The sequence below is a fragment of the Ceratotherium simum genome, chromosome 32, assembly GCF_057802395.1.
Source record: "Ceratotherium simum simum isolate JZ-2026a chromosome 32, ASM5780239v1, whole genome shotgun sequence".
Classification (NCBI taxonomy): domain Eukaryota; kingdom Metazoa; phylum Chordata; class Mammalia; order Perissodactyla; family Rhinocerotidae; genus Ceratotherium; species Ceratotherium simum.
This window is the reverse complement of record NC_141931.1, coordinates 8,827,018-8,843,166: the sequence shown is the minus strand read 5'-3', so window position 1 is coordinate 8,843,166 and position 16,149 is coordinate 8,827,018. Positions and strand designations below refer to the sequence as shown.

The 16,149-nt window shown below is 39.5% G+C and overlaps 1 protein-coding gene across 10 annotated transcripts in view; it reads right to left on the bottom strand.

Annotated features, from left to right (window-relative positions):
* Positions 1 to 16,149, bottom strand: part of MASTL (microtubule associated serine/threonine kinase like) — a 59,258-nt gene that overhangs the window by 21,355 nt on the left and 21,754 nt on the right. For 2 of the 10 annotated variants that reach the window (XM_004425270.3, XM_087420675.1), the window contains 5 exons: positions 14,559 to 15,701; positions 13,348 to 13,489; positions 7,366 to 7,479; positions 7,175 to 7,276; positions 4,091 to 4,558 (listed from right to left, as the gene is read on the bottom strand). In XM_004425270.3, coding sequence (XP_004425327.2) covers positions 4,401 to 4,558; positions 7,175 to 7,276; positions 7,366 to 7,479; positions 13,348 to 13,489; positions 14,559 to 15,701 — 1,659 coding nt within the window. In that variant the 3' untranslated portion in view covers positions 4,091 to 4,400. Of the gene's footprint in view, positions 1 to 4,090; positions 4,559 to 7,174; positions 7,277 to 7,365; positions 7,480 to 13,347; positions 13,490 to 14,558; positions 15,702 to 16,149 lie in introns of those variants that run through there. The other 8 variants (XM_087420671.1, XM_087420674.1, XM_087420678.1 and 5 more) reach the window with 6 other exon arrangements.

The following is a 16,149-nucleotide window of genomic DNA, read 5'->3' as shown; positions in this document are numbered from 1 at the left end:
GGGGCAAATGGAAGATCTGCAGCACAGTACCCTGGCCTTCAGCTGTGCTTGGTAGCCTCTCTGTTTACCCTATACAGAGAAAAAAACCTACGATGTTTGGCAAGAGTCAGGGAGGGCAGTCAGAAAGGTGTGTGCAATTGGGGAGGGGATCTAGGGATCTGCTTCTTTTTTTTTTTTTTTTTATAATTTTATTTATTTATTTTTTCCCCCAAAGCCCCAGTAGATAGTTGTATGTCATAGATGCACATCCTTCTAGTTGCTGTACGTGGGACGCGGCCTCAGCGTGCCCGGAGAAGTGCTGCGTCCCTGCGCGCCCGGGATCCGAACCCTGGGCCGCCAGCAGCAGAGCACGCGCACTTAACCGCTAAGCCAGGGGCCGGCCCGGGATCTGCTTCTTAAATGGAATTCAACTGGTTATTTTAACCACTCCCTTTCACCCTTTGAGATGTTCCTGGTACCCACTCCTGACTGAGCCTTTTTTATTTATTTTTATTTTTTTTTGTGAGGAAGATCAGCCCTGAGCTAACATCCATGCCAATCCTCCTTTTTTGCTGAGGAAGACTGGCCCTGGGCTAACATCCATGCCCATCTTCCTCCACTTTATATGGGACCCCGCCACAGCATGGCTTGACAAGCGGTGCCTTGGTGCACGCCCAGGATCCGAACCCAGGAACCCAGGCTGCCAGCAGCAGAGCTAGCGCACTTAACCACTATGCCACAGGGCAGGCCTCCTGACTGTGCCTTTTTGAGGACTTTTGTAGTGTAAATTGGATTGACTTTTGGCTCTCTCCATAACTCACCAAGGGTTTAGTTTTCCTGGGCTTTTTACTACTCACCCATTTATTTACCACCTTCCAAAATTTTGCTATGTGTCCTTTCCTATACTCTCTGTACTTTTGGGTTGTTCCAGTTACTATGGCTGGATAACAAATTATCCCAAAATTTGTGGCATAAAACAGACATTTATTATGCTCATGGATTGTGTGGGTCCAGAATTTGGACAGGGCACAGCAGGGCTCCACAATATCTGAGTTGACTCAAAGGATGGAGGCTAGAATAATCTGAATGGATGCTCACTCATGTCTGGCGGTTGCTTTTGTGAAGACTTGAACAACTGGAGGCCGGCACAGCTGGGGTTCCATGGGTATCTCTGTTTATATGTGGCTTCTCCATATGGCCTTTCCAGTGTGGTGGCCTAGGGATAGCAGGACTTTTTACGTGTCAGCTCAGGCTCCCACGGTGCATGTCCCACGGGAGAGCCAGGCACAAGCTGTATTGCCCTTTCTAACCTGGCCTTGGAAGCTACACAGACTCACTTCCACCATTTTCTTCATTAGAAGCAGGTCACTTAGGCTGGCCCATATTCTAGAGGAGGGGAATTAGACTCCACTTTTTGTGGGAAGTGTCAAAAAATTTGCAGACACATTACAGGAGCACTGTGTTGGTTTATGCCTTAAAACAACAACTCTGCCCTTTTTAGAGAAGTTTCATGGAAGAAAGTAGCTGCATGTATTCTGTCCACCTCTTTTACTTAGAAGTCTAACTGGTTTCTTGAACTCTTTATTTGGATGTCTCACAGACATGTCAAACTTAATACGCCCACGAATCTTGTCCCTCATCCCCCCATTTCAGGGTCTAGCACCATGGTTGACCCAGTGCTTAAGTCAGAAATGAGGTCTCAAACTTGGTTCCTCCCATTCTCTCACCCTCCCCATCCCATCCATCAGTAAGTCCCACTGATTCCACCTCTAAAATACATCTTGAATCCAAGTGGGCTGGTTCAATAGCCTTCTATTCAGTCTCCCTCCTTCAAATATTGCCCTTACAATACACTTTCCACACGGTTCTAAGAATGATCCATCCATGGCTGGCTTGGTATTAATTGAAAGGAGACCTAGTGGAAACAGTAAATGTTTGCACCATCTTTTGGACTCTGAGCATATTTGTAATCGACTAAAAATAAGACAGTTCTTTCTGGCAAATGGAGTGATTAGACCTGAATGTCGTTCAAGATGTTTTGGAGAATAATGGCAAGGTTTTATAGAGTGACCATTTCCCAAACCCAAAATTAAGACAAATATTCTAAGAAGTAGTGGGGTACTTAGGGTTCAAATCATGATCATTTATTAAACACCTTTTATGTTTGCTATCCACTTCATCTTATTTAATTCTGAAAGAGGTACACCAAGATAATAGGTACTTCTTCAAACGTATTTTCTGTATTTGTTTAACACTTAGTGGAGGTGGGGAAAAATTATTTTCTATTAATAAAAACTGTGTATACCAGCAGATGCACAGATCTCTCCTGGCAGAAGCAGTCAGCGTTCTTTAAAGACATGTACGTATACACACACACACCACTGTCAAAGCCACTCCCATTCTTCCCTTGTTCTTGTTCTGTCTCAGGTTTTTCTTTAATGTGTGTCTGAACCCACAACATCTTGACAGGTATATGAAAGTGTTTAGGTTTAAACAATAGATCACTTGTTCCCAGTAAACCGTTACAGCAGCAGAATTCCAAGTGACGGTAGCTGCACACGCTAGGTGTGTAACAGCGCTGCACACGCTAGGTGTGCAGCAGCGAACTGGTTCTAAGTTGTCTACCTAAGGGCACGCTCTTGCATTGGAAATGGGCTCACTGTCCATGTCCCCCAATTTTCCCTTAATGTTTCAAGTCCCTGATAAGATTGGTGTCCTGGGCAGCTCCATTAAGGAACTGGCTTGTTCTTTGTTATTAGTCTGCAGTGTATAAGTGCACAATCAGCAGCTAAGAGGTTAACCTGCCCAAGGTCTTTTAATGTGGCAGAGCAATGGTTTCAACCGTTTGTGCGCGGTTCCAAAGCCCATTGTCCTTTCTACTACTTGAAAATACCATAAAAGGATAATAAATAATCCTATGCTTTTACCTAATTTAAGGGAAAGATGTAATTTATATTAAACAAAGTTTTAACAACTGTATTTTGAACATCATATTAGAAGAGGTGACTATTAGGTAGGAGCATTAAATCTAAGTAGTCATTACTAAGACAACCTCAGGAAAACCATTAAACCATGGATTCAATTATATAGCACTGGTTATAATGGTCTATCTTTCACAATAACAATTTTAAACTTGTATTATCTTTCTCAACTACATTAATAACAGGGCTCTTACTGGGATGGTAATGGAAAGTAAAAACACTAAAGCCAATGTGCAAAAAGAACAATGGTATTTAATAGATTAGCAGAAAATTTACATATGGTACATTGAAATTTGAACTTTGCTCTTTTTAGGGGTAAGTATGCTGAAAGCCTCAATGAATTTAAGATATGACTTGTGAAGCTGAGTCTTAGCGCATGTGTGTATGTATATATATATATTTAAAAGAATGATGTTGACAGATAATATACTTGAAGTATGTTACAATTATATTTATTAAGCAAAAGTAAATTATTTTTTAAGGATCAGGCTGTCTCTGATAATGCTGCATATGTTTTAAATTATTTTAAGACATAAACTATCACGTTTTTTATTAAGGTTGAACAAGCTGTTAAAATTGCTACAGTGGGGCCAGCCCTGTGGCTTGGCGGTTGAGTGCACGCGCTCCGCTGCTGGTGGCCCGGGTTCGGATCCCGGCCACGCACCGACGCATGGCTTCTCCGGCCATGCTGGGGCCACGTCCCACATACAGCAGCTAGCAGGATGTGCAGCTACGACATACAACTGCCTACTGGGGGGCTTTGGGGGAAAAAAAAATTGCTACAGTGTATCAATCACACCTAAGCTTTCCAGTACTATTTTAAACAAATATATATTGTAGAGAAAGCACCAGAAACAGTTAAGGCAGCAAAACTATTCACAGTAAAGTAAGCTAAACCTTAGTCCTTATTCCTCATTGTCCAAAGGAGTTACACTACTGAGTGAAGGAATTTTCCAGCTGCATTTTTGAGGTCACAATTGCAGCCTTGAATGATTGCCTGTGAGACCACAGCTTTTGTAGGCAATCATGCACAAATGCATTACGTTAAAATAAAACTGTATGATGTTTGTGATCTTTTAACACCAAACTGAATGGTGGACGTAAATAACAGATGAGAAAGAAAACCAAGCTCGAGGCTCACTCTTTGTCTAGAGTGGTAGTGTCATTCTAGTTTTATTGATGCATTTTCATAAAGTGCAGTAATAAAATAAATAAGATGAAAAAAGCTTTGAAGATCTATATACAACTCTGAGATTAAGATAAGTTACTGATTATATTCTTGACAGCCTTTTAACTCTGTGGAAGCTGTAACATACATTAAAAGGTCATTGATCCAGGTAAAATAATGATTTTTCCCCCTTAGATCAATCTAGTATTGAGTATATAATTATGCTAGCTTATTCTATAAGACAAGGTTAGATTAAAGGGAAAATTTATGTGCTATAGGCTAAATCCAGATACAGTCAGGTGCTGAGCATTATTCCTGGCTTCAAAATAGGACGTATCTGTTTCATCATCTGGTTGAGGTATAAAAGGCATCGTTTGATGCTGCAGATTTTCCCAGTCCACATCGCTGAAGAGAGGATGATGTTTGAGTTCTTAGGAAAAATATCAAACGGAATATTATGACACCATTACCAAGTAAGCACTGTTTTACAGGAATTAAGAAGAGACTGTGTCACATACATCTTGCTCTACTTTATTATGCCAGTTTCACAGACATTTGTTTAATATCTGCCTCTCTATTCAACCACATCACGACAGCACACAGTGTCATTCTGTTTATCACTTGGCATTTGACAGGTGCCTGGTCTGTATTTATCAAATGAGTGAATGAATAGTTTGCATATATGTCAAATGAGTGAATGAATGATTTGCCTTACAGAAGCCTGTCTTTCTCACTGCCTGCATAGTCTCACATAATCCCTGACTCGATGAGAGAAGAGAGCTTGGCCTACTTCCTGCTCCCTGATACAGCTTCCACACCACTAGTCTTCCATGAATGATGCTCCATTTCTCATTCCAAGTCCTTGCCACCTGTTTATATTTTGCAATCCTTAGCACTATCTGTTGTCCTAGATAACTTTGCCAAGAAGCTCATCTTCTACTCCCTTGCTTTCTTCCCTATGCTTCATCCTTATCCTTCATGGTGATTTCAGCATACACATTGATGACCCTTCTGACACATTCTCTTCATGGTTCTTTGACTTCTTTGATTTCGCTGACTTGCCTCTCCACACACACCAACCATCTAGCAGTATAGCCACATCTGGAATCTTTACTGCTTCCACCTCCACTTACTGCTTCCACAAAAATCTCAACTTTTTAACTACATTTTCAGTACCTGTCATCTTTCCTATTTCTTCTACCTGCGAAAATGAAAATATGCTCTTTTGAACACACTCTGATATTTAGTTGCTAGACATAACCTCCCCTCTCTTCAACCATTTACTTCATAAGGCAACAAAGATGTTGGCAAAAAATGAAGTGACAATTAAGGTAGTAAACAGTTAAAAAAAGCAATCAAATTTAAGGAAAATATTGGGAGAAGACACAAATGGTAAGAATTCTGTGATGGGTTGGGAAATAAATTTGTCTATAAGTTGGTTTTTCCCTAAACTGAAAGACTGGTAGGAAAAGGGATAAAATAGCAAAAAGAATTCACATTTAGAGAATTTATCTGTCTCTTAATTGTTCAAAATAATTAACCGAGCATGGATTACTTTAGAGTTACCTGTAGTAGTAACTATTAAACTGTGATATCTGGATGTGATGTGATGCTTTATGACCCTCTCATCAAAACTATTTATTTAAACTGAATCCACAAAGGAATTCTGATCTAGGTTAAGATTAACTAAACAGCTGTTGAAGCAACTGTTTTTTAAGTGAAGAATACCCCTACCATCTGCTTCACTATGTAAACTGTTCATTAAACAAACGAACAAAAATTTTAGGTCATTGGTAAGAATGCTCTTCTTCTGTCTCCACTTATTTTCAGCAGATTACAGTACATTATAGCCATTTTCTAAACAACGGTTTCTCAACTTCGGCACAACTAACATTTGGGACCGGATAATTCTTTGTTGTAGGGACTGTCCTGTGCATTGTAGGATGTTGAACAGAATCCCTGGCCTCTACTAGATGCCCCCAACAGCTGTGACAACCAAAAATGTCTCCAGATAATGCCAAATGTCTTTTGAGGAGCAAAATCACCCTAGTTGAGATCCGCTGTCCTAAAATAATTTTTAGAGCTGAGTTTTCAAATGTCTGCACCTTCACTTTACACAGGTTTTTGCTCAAATTCCACTCTTCACAGGTCTTCCTGACGACTCTATCTAAAAAAAAATCTGCCGGCACTTGTATCGGCTCACCCTTTATCTTTCTTCACAGTGTTCACCACTAGATGGCACTGTGCTGTGGTTGTATTTGTTTACTTTCGGTCTCTCCACTAGAATGTGAGTTCTGCAAGCACAGGGATTTCAGTCTGGTTCATCCTTCCAGTACCTCCAGTGCCTGCAGCAGCACTGCCTGGCACCTAGAAGTCACTCTGGAGGATTTGATAAATAAATAAAGAAACTGTTGATCTTATTAGAGGGAACACCTAGAAGCAGATGCAAATGACCTATTACTAAAGCTCATTTTTCTAAATATACCCTATGTCACATGGAAATGCATTTTGGGATGTAATGCTTATTTGTCTTTCTATATACCTTGTTACGAAAAGGATTTTAAGGCAGCTGCTAATAAGATTTACTAGACTTTCAAAATTGGAGATTAACATATCCCTTGTGTTGGGAAAAAAAAAATCACTGAATGGGTCACAATGTACCAAATTTGTCTTATTTGAGGCAACCTGGCACCTGATACATTTGTCAATTAATAATGGTATCAGACCTGATTGTATTTGTTGATGGTTAATTTCATTAGGCTTTGAAAAATCCAAGATACTGACAGGATAAGATTGTTTCAGGTACCTGCTTGAGATTAATAAAATTCAATGAGTGACTATCACAACCTGACCAAATTAAAGTTTAATGTAGAATAAGGACAGATATATCAGTGCATACCTAGAGGGCAGAAATAAACTGAAATTTTTTTAAACCAATTTAGCAGTCAGATCATCTGTAGTATTGTACTAGAACTTGATGTCATTATTAATATTCACCACCTGAAACAAATCAAGAATAAACAAGTTTATTAACACAAAACCTTACCTTTCATTCCAGCTCTCTTTGAATCATCAATGGTTAAAAGTATTTCCACTGCACTTTGAGCATTATCAGATAACTTTTCTTCACCTTCAGGCCAAGGGATATCTACAAATACAGATAAGCTTGTTAATCATTGCTCAAAATAATAATACACAGAGATAAATGAACTATCTTAATGGCAGAAAAAGAATCACCTCTTTTCAGAATATTCTGGAATACTTGTTGTGGTGTTTCATCATTGAAGGGGGGAATTCCTGTTAGAAACTCAAACAAGCAAACTCCAAGGGCCCACCAGTCTACTGCAGGACCTGGAATTTAAGAGGAGGTAGCTGAACTTGCAAGCATTTTGTACAAATGTTTGATCAACTAAAACAATACGTGGATATTCTGGACACAATCAAGGCATTCAAGGCTTTCTTCCAGCTTCATAAGGTGCAAAAACCTAAATTACCTTCATTTAGGCCATGTGGCAATTACTTTCCTTCTCTATTTTCCAAGAAGTTTAGATTAGCAATTAACACAGCTCGTTAAAGAAAAGTTAAAGCTATCTTTTTTCGTTTATTGATGACCTCTGATATTCTGGATATTTATTTGTTCTAAATCCTAAAACACAACCAAAGAATGCATTTAATCTAAAGATTATTCTCTACAACAGAGTAGTTCTCAATTTCAAATCAGGAAACAATAACATTTAGATGGTTCTGTATCCCACTTGTCTCACAAAGGTATGAGATGAGGTAGCAACATTTAAACTAATTGGAGGATAGTCTGGTAAGTAGGGGAAGCCCTACTTACAGAGTGTTTTAATGTGGCTTTATTCCTTTTAAGAATACAGAGGGACAAATTAGTTTAACAAAACATATTCACTTAAACTTTGGCTTGAGGAGGTAATTAGGAGATAAATCTTAATAAATAGGTAAAAGTGATTTCTAAATAAAATCTTTATTGGAAGCATCATTTGCATACAAAAATGTTTTCAACGATTATTTTAAACATGACTTTATAATCTGGTATACTTTTGTTTAGTTCTGTCTATGAATAAAGTGTTCCCTAAGCAAAGGTTAATTTCAGTCCAAAAATGGTTAACTTCAATATACGGTTAGAATAGAAATTCTAGTCTAGTACTAAATTTGCCTGAGAATTACCCTTTAAAATCAATGTCACAAAATTCATTACTGTGGTTAAGCAACTTCCACCATTCCATTTTAAAACAAGTAGGAAAGCACCGGGGAATCTGCCATTAGGAAAAATAATCACATGCATTTGAGTGCCTTCTCATCTGCAAGCCACATAATCCCATCTTCCCTAAGGAACCCAAGATGCAAATAGTTGATAGGCATCTATTTCTATAGTAATCACTATAAAAATGTACAAATCACCTCAGTTAGTAGACCTTTTAAGCAGCACTGAGAAAGAATTATTCCAACAGATTAGATACTATAACCAAATAATAGAAAAGTTGGGGGAAATCAGGAAAAAAACATACATTTTTATTTATTTTACTTAGGTTAGAAATTAGGAACCTTTTCCCAGTTCAGCCAAAATGAACTCATGTCAAAAACGTACATGATTTCCCCATGGATATGTCACACATACCCATATACTTGAGTCAAAGTCTAACAAGATCACATATTGTGATAAATCTCAGCGATTATAACATGTATTATTAGCCAGAGAAATAGAACAAATTTGTTTTATACTACTGGCTAATTCAAAACCCACTTCTGTAATTTGTAGGGATAAATTGGTACTGTTACACTTTTCTAAGAATAATAGAATTAAATGGTTTAGAAAATTCAAGCCTTTCTGTAGTTGCTACTTTTAATGTTTTTATCAAGCCTGTTTCCTTGGTTGCAATAAAAAAGGCTGTATCTTCACTCTCTGCTACCTTTAAAGCTTATAAAAAATGCCACCTGCCTACATTTGTTTTCACAGAGAAGAGCAACTTCTCTGGCTGTCTTCCTGCTCAGAAGACAGAGACAATTCATTTGTGTATTTCATAAGTGAGCTGAAAACAAAAAAAGATTTTTTAATGCAATGTGATCTAGTTATACTTTGACTGTTTAGTTTAATGTGCTTTGCCATGTTACTTTACAGAGAAACTCACTCACCCGAAGTCAGAAATCCTGCATGTAAGAAAACAGTAGTTAGGTACATTGCACTAAAGTTATGGGTTCATTCTCACATCATTCATTGAACTAGATACCAGGTATTGTGCCAGATATAAGGGATACAAAGATGAATAAGAAAAAGAGCTTTCCCCAAGGAGAAAACAGCCTACGCTGGGAGAGACAATACAGATAATTTTAACACAATGTTAAGAGAGCTGAAACAAAAATATGCACAAGGAGCGACGGGAAACGCATGCCAGAGTTCCCAAGTCCCCCTGGCTGAGGGGGAAGATCATGGAGGGCGTCCGAGAAGTCTCAGCTGTGCCTCAGCATCATGTTTAGAAACAGAGGTCAGGCCAGCCCCGTGGCTTAGCGGTTGAGTGCCCGCGCACCGCTGCTGGCGGCCCGGGTTCGGATCCCGGGGGTGCACCGACGCACCGCTTCTCTGGCCATGCCGAGGCCGCGTCCCACATACAGCAACTAGAAGGATGTGCAGCTATGACATACAACTATCTACTGGGGCTTTGGGGGAATAAATAAATAAATAAATAAAATTAAAAAAAAAAAAAGAGAGAGGTCAATACAGGGAGAAACAAAAGAGCTGAAGTGACTGCCCTTGGGGCCTGGAATTTGGGGCAAGAGGTAGAGAGCAGGGAATTGTTGGGCTTTTTAAAAATTATAAATTGCTTTGTACTATTTGTTGTTTTAAAAACTACATATCAAATTACTTTTTTTTTTTTTAAAGATTTTATTTATTTATTTATTTTCCCCCCAAAGCCCCAGTAGATAGTTGTATGTCATAGCTGCACATCCCTCCAGCTGCTGTATGCGGGATGCGGCCTCAGCATGGCTGGAGAAGCAGTGCGTCGGTGCACGCCCAGGGTCCTGAACCCGGGCTGCCAGCAGCGGAGTGCGCGCACCCAACCGCCAAGCCACAGGGCCGGCCCCAAATTACTTTTATGTAAAATAAAAATTAAAAAATATATCACTAGATGGCTGAAGTAACAAGATGTTGCACTAAAATAGTGGTAAGATCTTATAAAGTAAATCTTTAAATCTGAAGCCTTCTTTCATACTGTATCCTAAGTTAGAAAAACTGTAAATTATAACATAGGAAATGAGCTAGCAAATCTGTGACTTTGCAAAAGAGACACTGTACAAAAATCAGTTAAGGGCCCAGAGGAACTTAGTGGCTTTGGCTAGTAAGGAAAGGGGAGTATTAAATGTGTCTACTTTCAACATTGTAGAGATTAACAGCGGTTAGTGAGTGTTGCCAAAGAATTATCCTGGAGTGCTGTGTAGAAGGAAAATTCAGACTCTAATCTTAAGAAATTTTCTTAAGCTTTTGTAGCAGAGAAAAATATAATAACTAATGATAACATAGGTAGAATGACATAAGTTTTAAACAGTTTCTAATACAGGGATATGGAAGTGAATAACTAATTCTTCATAACTGATCAAAGGATGCTTTATGGAAGAGATGACATTTCTTTGTATTTATTTATTTATTTATTTTCCCCCCAAAGCCCCAGGAGATAGTTGTATGTCATAGTTGCACATCCTTCTAGTTGCTGTATGTGGGACGTGGCCTCAGCATGGGCGGAGAAGCGGTGCGTCGGTGTGCGCCCGGGATCTGAACCCGGGCCACCAGCAGTGGAGTGCGCGCACTTAACCGCTAAGCCACGGGGGCGGCCCAGAGATGACATTTCAACTGGGGATGAGATGAGAAAAAATTTGACAGGAAGATGATTGGGGATTGGCTTTTCTAAACAAAGGCAAAATACTTATGCAAAATAAGGAAAATTTGAAACTAAATGTGTCTAATAAGTGGAATGGGAACATAAGGCTTATAAAGAGATTCTTTGAGAGATGAGGCTAGTATGAGAGCTTAGAGCCTTAAATGCCATGATCAGTACTCTGGATTTTATTTTGCAGGTAGGAAGGAGGCACCACAGTTTTTCAAGGAGAGTAGTGTGAGCCACGTTATGTTTTTTTTGTGTGTATTTTTTTTTTGGTGAGGAAGATTAGCCCTGAGCTAACATCTGTTGCCAGTCCTCCTCTTTTTGCTGAGGAAGATTGGCCCTGAGCTAACATGTGTGCCCATCTTCCTCTATTTTATATGTGGGACGCCTGCCACAGCAGGGCTTGATAAGCGGTGCATAGGTCCGTGCCCGGGATCCAAACCCGTGAACCCTGGGCCGCCAAAGCGGAATGCGTGAACTTAACCACTACAACACTGGGCCGGCCGCGTGTGAGCCACATTATGTTTTAAGAGGGAAATCCAGTGGCAATGATTATAGACAACAGAATGAAGTCAAGGAGACCAGAAAGAAAGCTATCAAATTAATGAAAGAGCAAGATGAGGTTCTTACATAGAATAGTGGCAGAGATGAAAAGGTGAGGAGAATACTGCAGAGAGATAATTAACCAGATTCAAATGCCTGAATGTAGCGACAATGTCTGTGTCACCACAAAGATGGTGAAATTGAGATGGGGAACAGAGGAAGAGCAGGCTGGATTACACACAGCATTTGAATGACCAGTAGAGTACTGAATAGGTACTCTGGCCATATGTCTGCTGCCTAGAGAAAGTCAGGATTAGAGAGAGATACCTGGGAAACATCGACATGGATGTGACAACTGAAGTCATGGGAGTGATGAGATTAATAGGGAGCAGGAGTAGGGACCAAAAGATAAAGGGCAGAAACTTGAAGAACTTCTATATTTGGAAGAGATAAGGAAAGAACTGAGGGGCAGCAATAAGAGAAGAGGAATGAGACTGAGAAGAAGCTGGTGGATTTGACAATAATGATGTAACTGGTGACTCTTAGTAAAAAAGTTTCAGTTAAATGGTAGGGATAACAACCAGATTGCCAGAGCAAAAATAATCAGGCAAAGAAAAGAGGCAATCTTTGAGAAGTTAGGTGTTAAGGGGGAAGACAAAGGTGGAAACTTATTTTCAAGCTAAGGAGAAAAGCCAGCAAATAATTAAAAACAGAAGGTGTAGGAGGTGGGGTGGGGAAGATGAGACAGATGATCATGAAAGGAGCCCAAACAAAAGAGAAGTAATTAACAGCAAGATGTAGAAGGGGTTCATGTTATGGGTTGAATTATGTCCCACTGAAAAAAAAGATATGTTGAAGTGTTAACCCTGAGGTCCTCTGAACATGACATGTGGGAATAGGGTACTTACAGATGTAACTAGTTAGGTTAAGATGAGGTCATACTGGAGTAGGGTATGACCCCTAATCTGATATGACTGGTGTCCTCATAAGAACACAGCCATGTGACCACAGAGACACAGGGAGAACACCATATGAAGAGGGAGGATTGGAGTGAGGCATCTGCAAGCCAAGGAATGCCAGATTGCCAGCAAACCACCTGAGGCTAGGAAGAGGCAAGGAAGGATTCCCCTACAGGTTTCAGAGGGAGCATGGTCCTGTCGACACCTTGATTTCAGACTTCCAGCTTCCAGAACTGTCAGGCAACACATTTCTGTTGTTTTGAACCACCCAGTTCGTGGTACTTTGTGACAGTAGCCATAGGAAACCAATACAGCTCCTTTCAGAATGTAGGAAGAGAAAATTCTTCAGAGAGTGAAAGGAAAAAAAGAGATAGGTGAAAATGTCATCCTTCTATTCCTCTGCTGCATTTTGAAGGATAGCTCATTTCTAGCTTGATCCTTCTTGCGAGGGAATAAGTGAGGGTAAGCTCTGAACAGGAATAGGCTTCTACAGACTGAACAGAAGTGTAGACCCAACTTTGTATTCCTGAGCCCAAACCAGAACAGACCTGAGGAGACATTTAGACATTCAGAGCAAAGATAATGGAGGGGGTGGAAGGTGGGGCTTCTCTGGATCAGTGAGAATGAACCAGAAGGCAAAGAACGAACGGCTGCATGGCTTCTTTTCCTATAACATATGCTATATATGTGAGAAAAGGGTATCACATGAGTGCATTTTCTTTTAGGTGATCTAAGTACCAAAGAAATTTAAAACAATTTTACCTCAAAAGAAAATGTAGTGATAGACAACACTTCAAAAACTCAACACACGTGTGCCTTACCATGGGCCCTGCCTAATAGCAGCTCAGGTGCGAGATAGTCTGGGGTTCCGAGAATTCGCCCATCATCCACTGGGGCTGCCCCTCTTCTCACACTCTTTGGAGTTCGGAATGGAGTTCCTGACTTGACCTGATTTGGGGTCTGCTAATTTAAAAAGAGTTTAAGAGACAATAAATATCTTAATTCCTTTTACAGTGAACAGAAATGCTAAAACAAACAAGCTAGACTGCTGGGCATAAAAGACATACTCAAATCCTTGATCAGTTTTGAAAATGGACTCACAACTAATTATAACTATGAGAAGTCCTGATAGCTAATGAAATTCAATAGCTTAGACAACACCAATTATTTCAGTATGATCTGGAGATGCAAGAAACAATGAAAAAATCCACAAGAAAAATTTCTTGATAGCATGGATTAATACATGCTTAAGAACACTCACTGAGGGAGGCTGCGGCTGACAAATGATTGAATTATTAGGACAATACATAAGACAAAACTAAACATAAATAACCTCTTCTGCTAATTAGGCACTTAAGTTTTTAGGATATTGCTGTCTCACGAGGACTCTGTGAGACCACAGGACAGGAATCATTCTATTCTACAGACAGATGGGAAACAGGCTCAGAGGGTAAGGGCCTTCTAAGTCACTCAGTAAGGTCTGAATAGAAAACCCAAGTCTTGTAACCCTAAATTCGGGCTTTACGCTTTCTATATTATGACATCTCTCCCAAGGAAGAAAAACATGAAACTGCGTTTATAAAGGTTTAGAAAATAAAAACAAAATAAGACTTGAAATATGTATTTTTCAACTTTTTTCTGTAAAGAAAAGAGATCATCTAAATATGTCCTTAGAAAGCAGTAAGGTAAAGTGGACTTTAATTTTGTATCTCACAGAACTGCTGTGATTAAGAGAAAATATGTAAACGTGATTGAAAATATGTGAAAGTATATAGAGCAATATAAATGAAGGAGGCACTGGAGTTCAGAATAATAAACATTACTACCAGCTTTGCCTTTCTCCATTAAAATTACAAATGAACTATTATATAACAAGGTTTTCAAAGAAAGAAAATCCATAGATTCCCAATAAGCAGAACAAAAACTGTATGATTAATATCATATAGTCTAGCTGAGAGTCCAAGTAGTTCTGGCCTTAACAGTTTATTTTTCTAAAATCTAAAGAACAAAGTGTTAGAAAGTTATCACATACCTCATATGGCATATAGGATCTTCTTTTTTGACTGGGGGTTACAGCCATGGGATATGAACCACTATAAGCACACGAAATATCCATTGCATCTAAAGAAATAATGCTCATTTTGGATGGTTCTGAGTTATTGGATGCATTAATATGACTGTTAAAACTTCGAAAAGCTACAGCATTTCTTTTAGACAAGGTTAATGTTTTCAACACCTCCGAAGAGGGAGCCAACATTCTTTGGTTACTGTCTTGGACAGCAGGATTCTCATCACCTTTTGGCGAGGTATTTTCTTGGCAGCTGGGTGATACAGTAAGTAGGTCTTCAATATTTGATTCTTCCAAAAAGGATTTTTTGATGCTTTTATCTGGATCTAAGGACTGCCTTTCTAACGGACTTTCCATTATAGAAATTCCAGGAAAAGATGAATCAGAGTCCATACAAATACTTTTAGAAGCTCTATCATCATCAGAACCTAGAAAACTAGAACTTAAGTAGTCCTTCTTATTATTCTTGTCACAATCTTCATCCAGTTCACACATGAGGTTTTTTGCTATTATTGGGATAGGTGATTTTTCTGGTGTTTGTTGTTTATCAATAAAAGAACTGACTATGTTCTCCTTATTAGCACCATCATTTTGCTGCCTTCTATCTACAGATAGCTTAAGGTCCTGGACTTCAGCAGTTAGACCTGTACTTTGATTTGTAGAACAATCTCTCATTTCATTACTACGCTTATATTCTATACAATTTCTTTTATTCTGCATAATTTCCTGACAAGGACTGGAGTCAACCAACTCAAAATTTCTTTTAAAACTTCTTTTCCCAAGGTGCTCTTCAGTCACACCACCAGAATCTACAGCCCACTGATCTAACTGATGTAAACCAGACTGTCTTGTGTCAGCAGCCATATTAATATTATTTATATCCAGTTCTCTTCCTTCCCAAGAAACTTCCCTGGAGAAGCATTTTTTAGCAAGGTTTACACAAGAGCTTCCAGTGGCAGGAATGGCCCTGCTGTTGTGAATGGGAGAAAGGGCTAACTCAAGATCCTTGAAACTTTTGGTCTCGATGGCATTTGTAGACTTTGTACATAAGGGCTTTTCCGTTGTATTCCAACTCATTCTTGTAGAGCCCAATGCTTCGTCACTTTCCTAAGAGGGGAAAAAAACCTTTTTTTTTAGTTATGTAAAGCTGTGATTCTTTAACCTTTTAAGATTTTTTTTTTTTTTTTTAATTCATTTTTTCCCCCCAAAGCCCCAGTAGACAGTTGTATGTCATAGGTTCACATCCTTCTAGTTGCTGTACGCGGGACTCGGCCTCGGGTTGGACGGAGATGTGGTGCCTCGGGGCGCGCCCGGGATCCGAACCTGGGCCGCCAGCATCAGAGCGCGCGCACTCAACCGCCAAGCCACGGAGCCGGCCCTCTTTAACCTTTTAAATCTCTGTCCACTTAGGTGGGATAAATGGCCCCAGAAACTACTATGCTACCTATTCTCACTTTCCAATGGAACAAAAGAACAATGATGATAGAGAATTAAAAAGCAATATAGGGCCAGCCCAGTGCCATAGTGGTTAAGTGTGCACACTCCACTTCAGTGA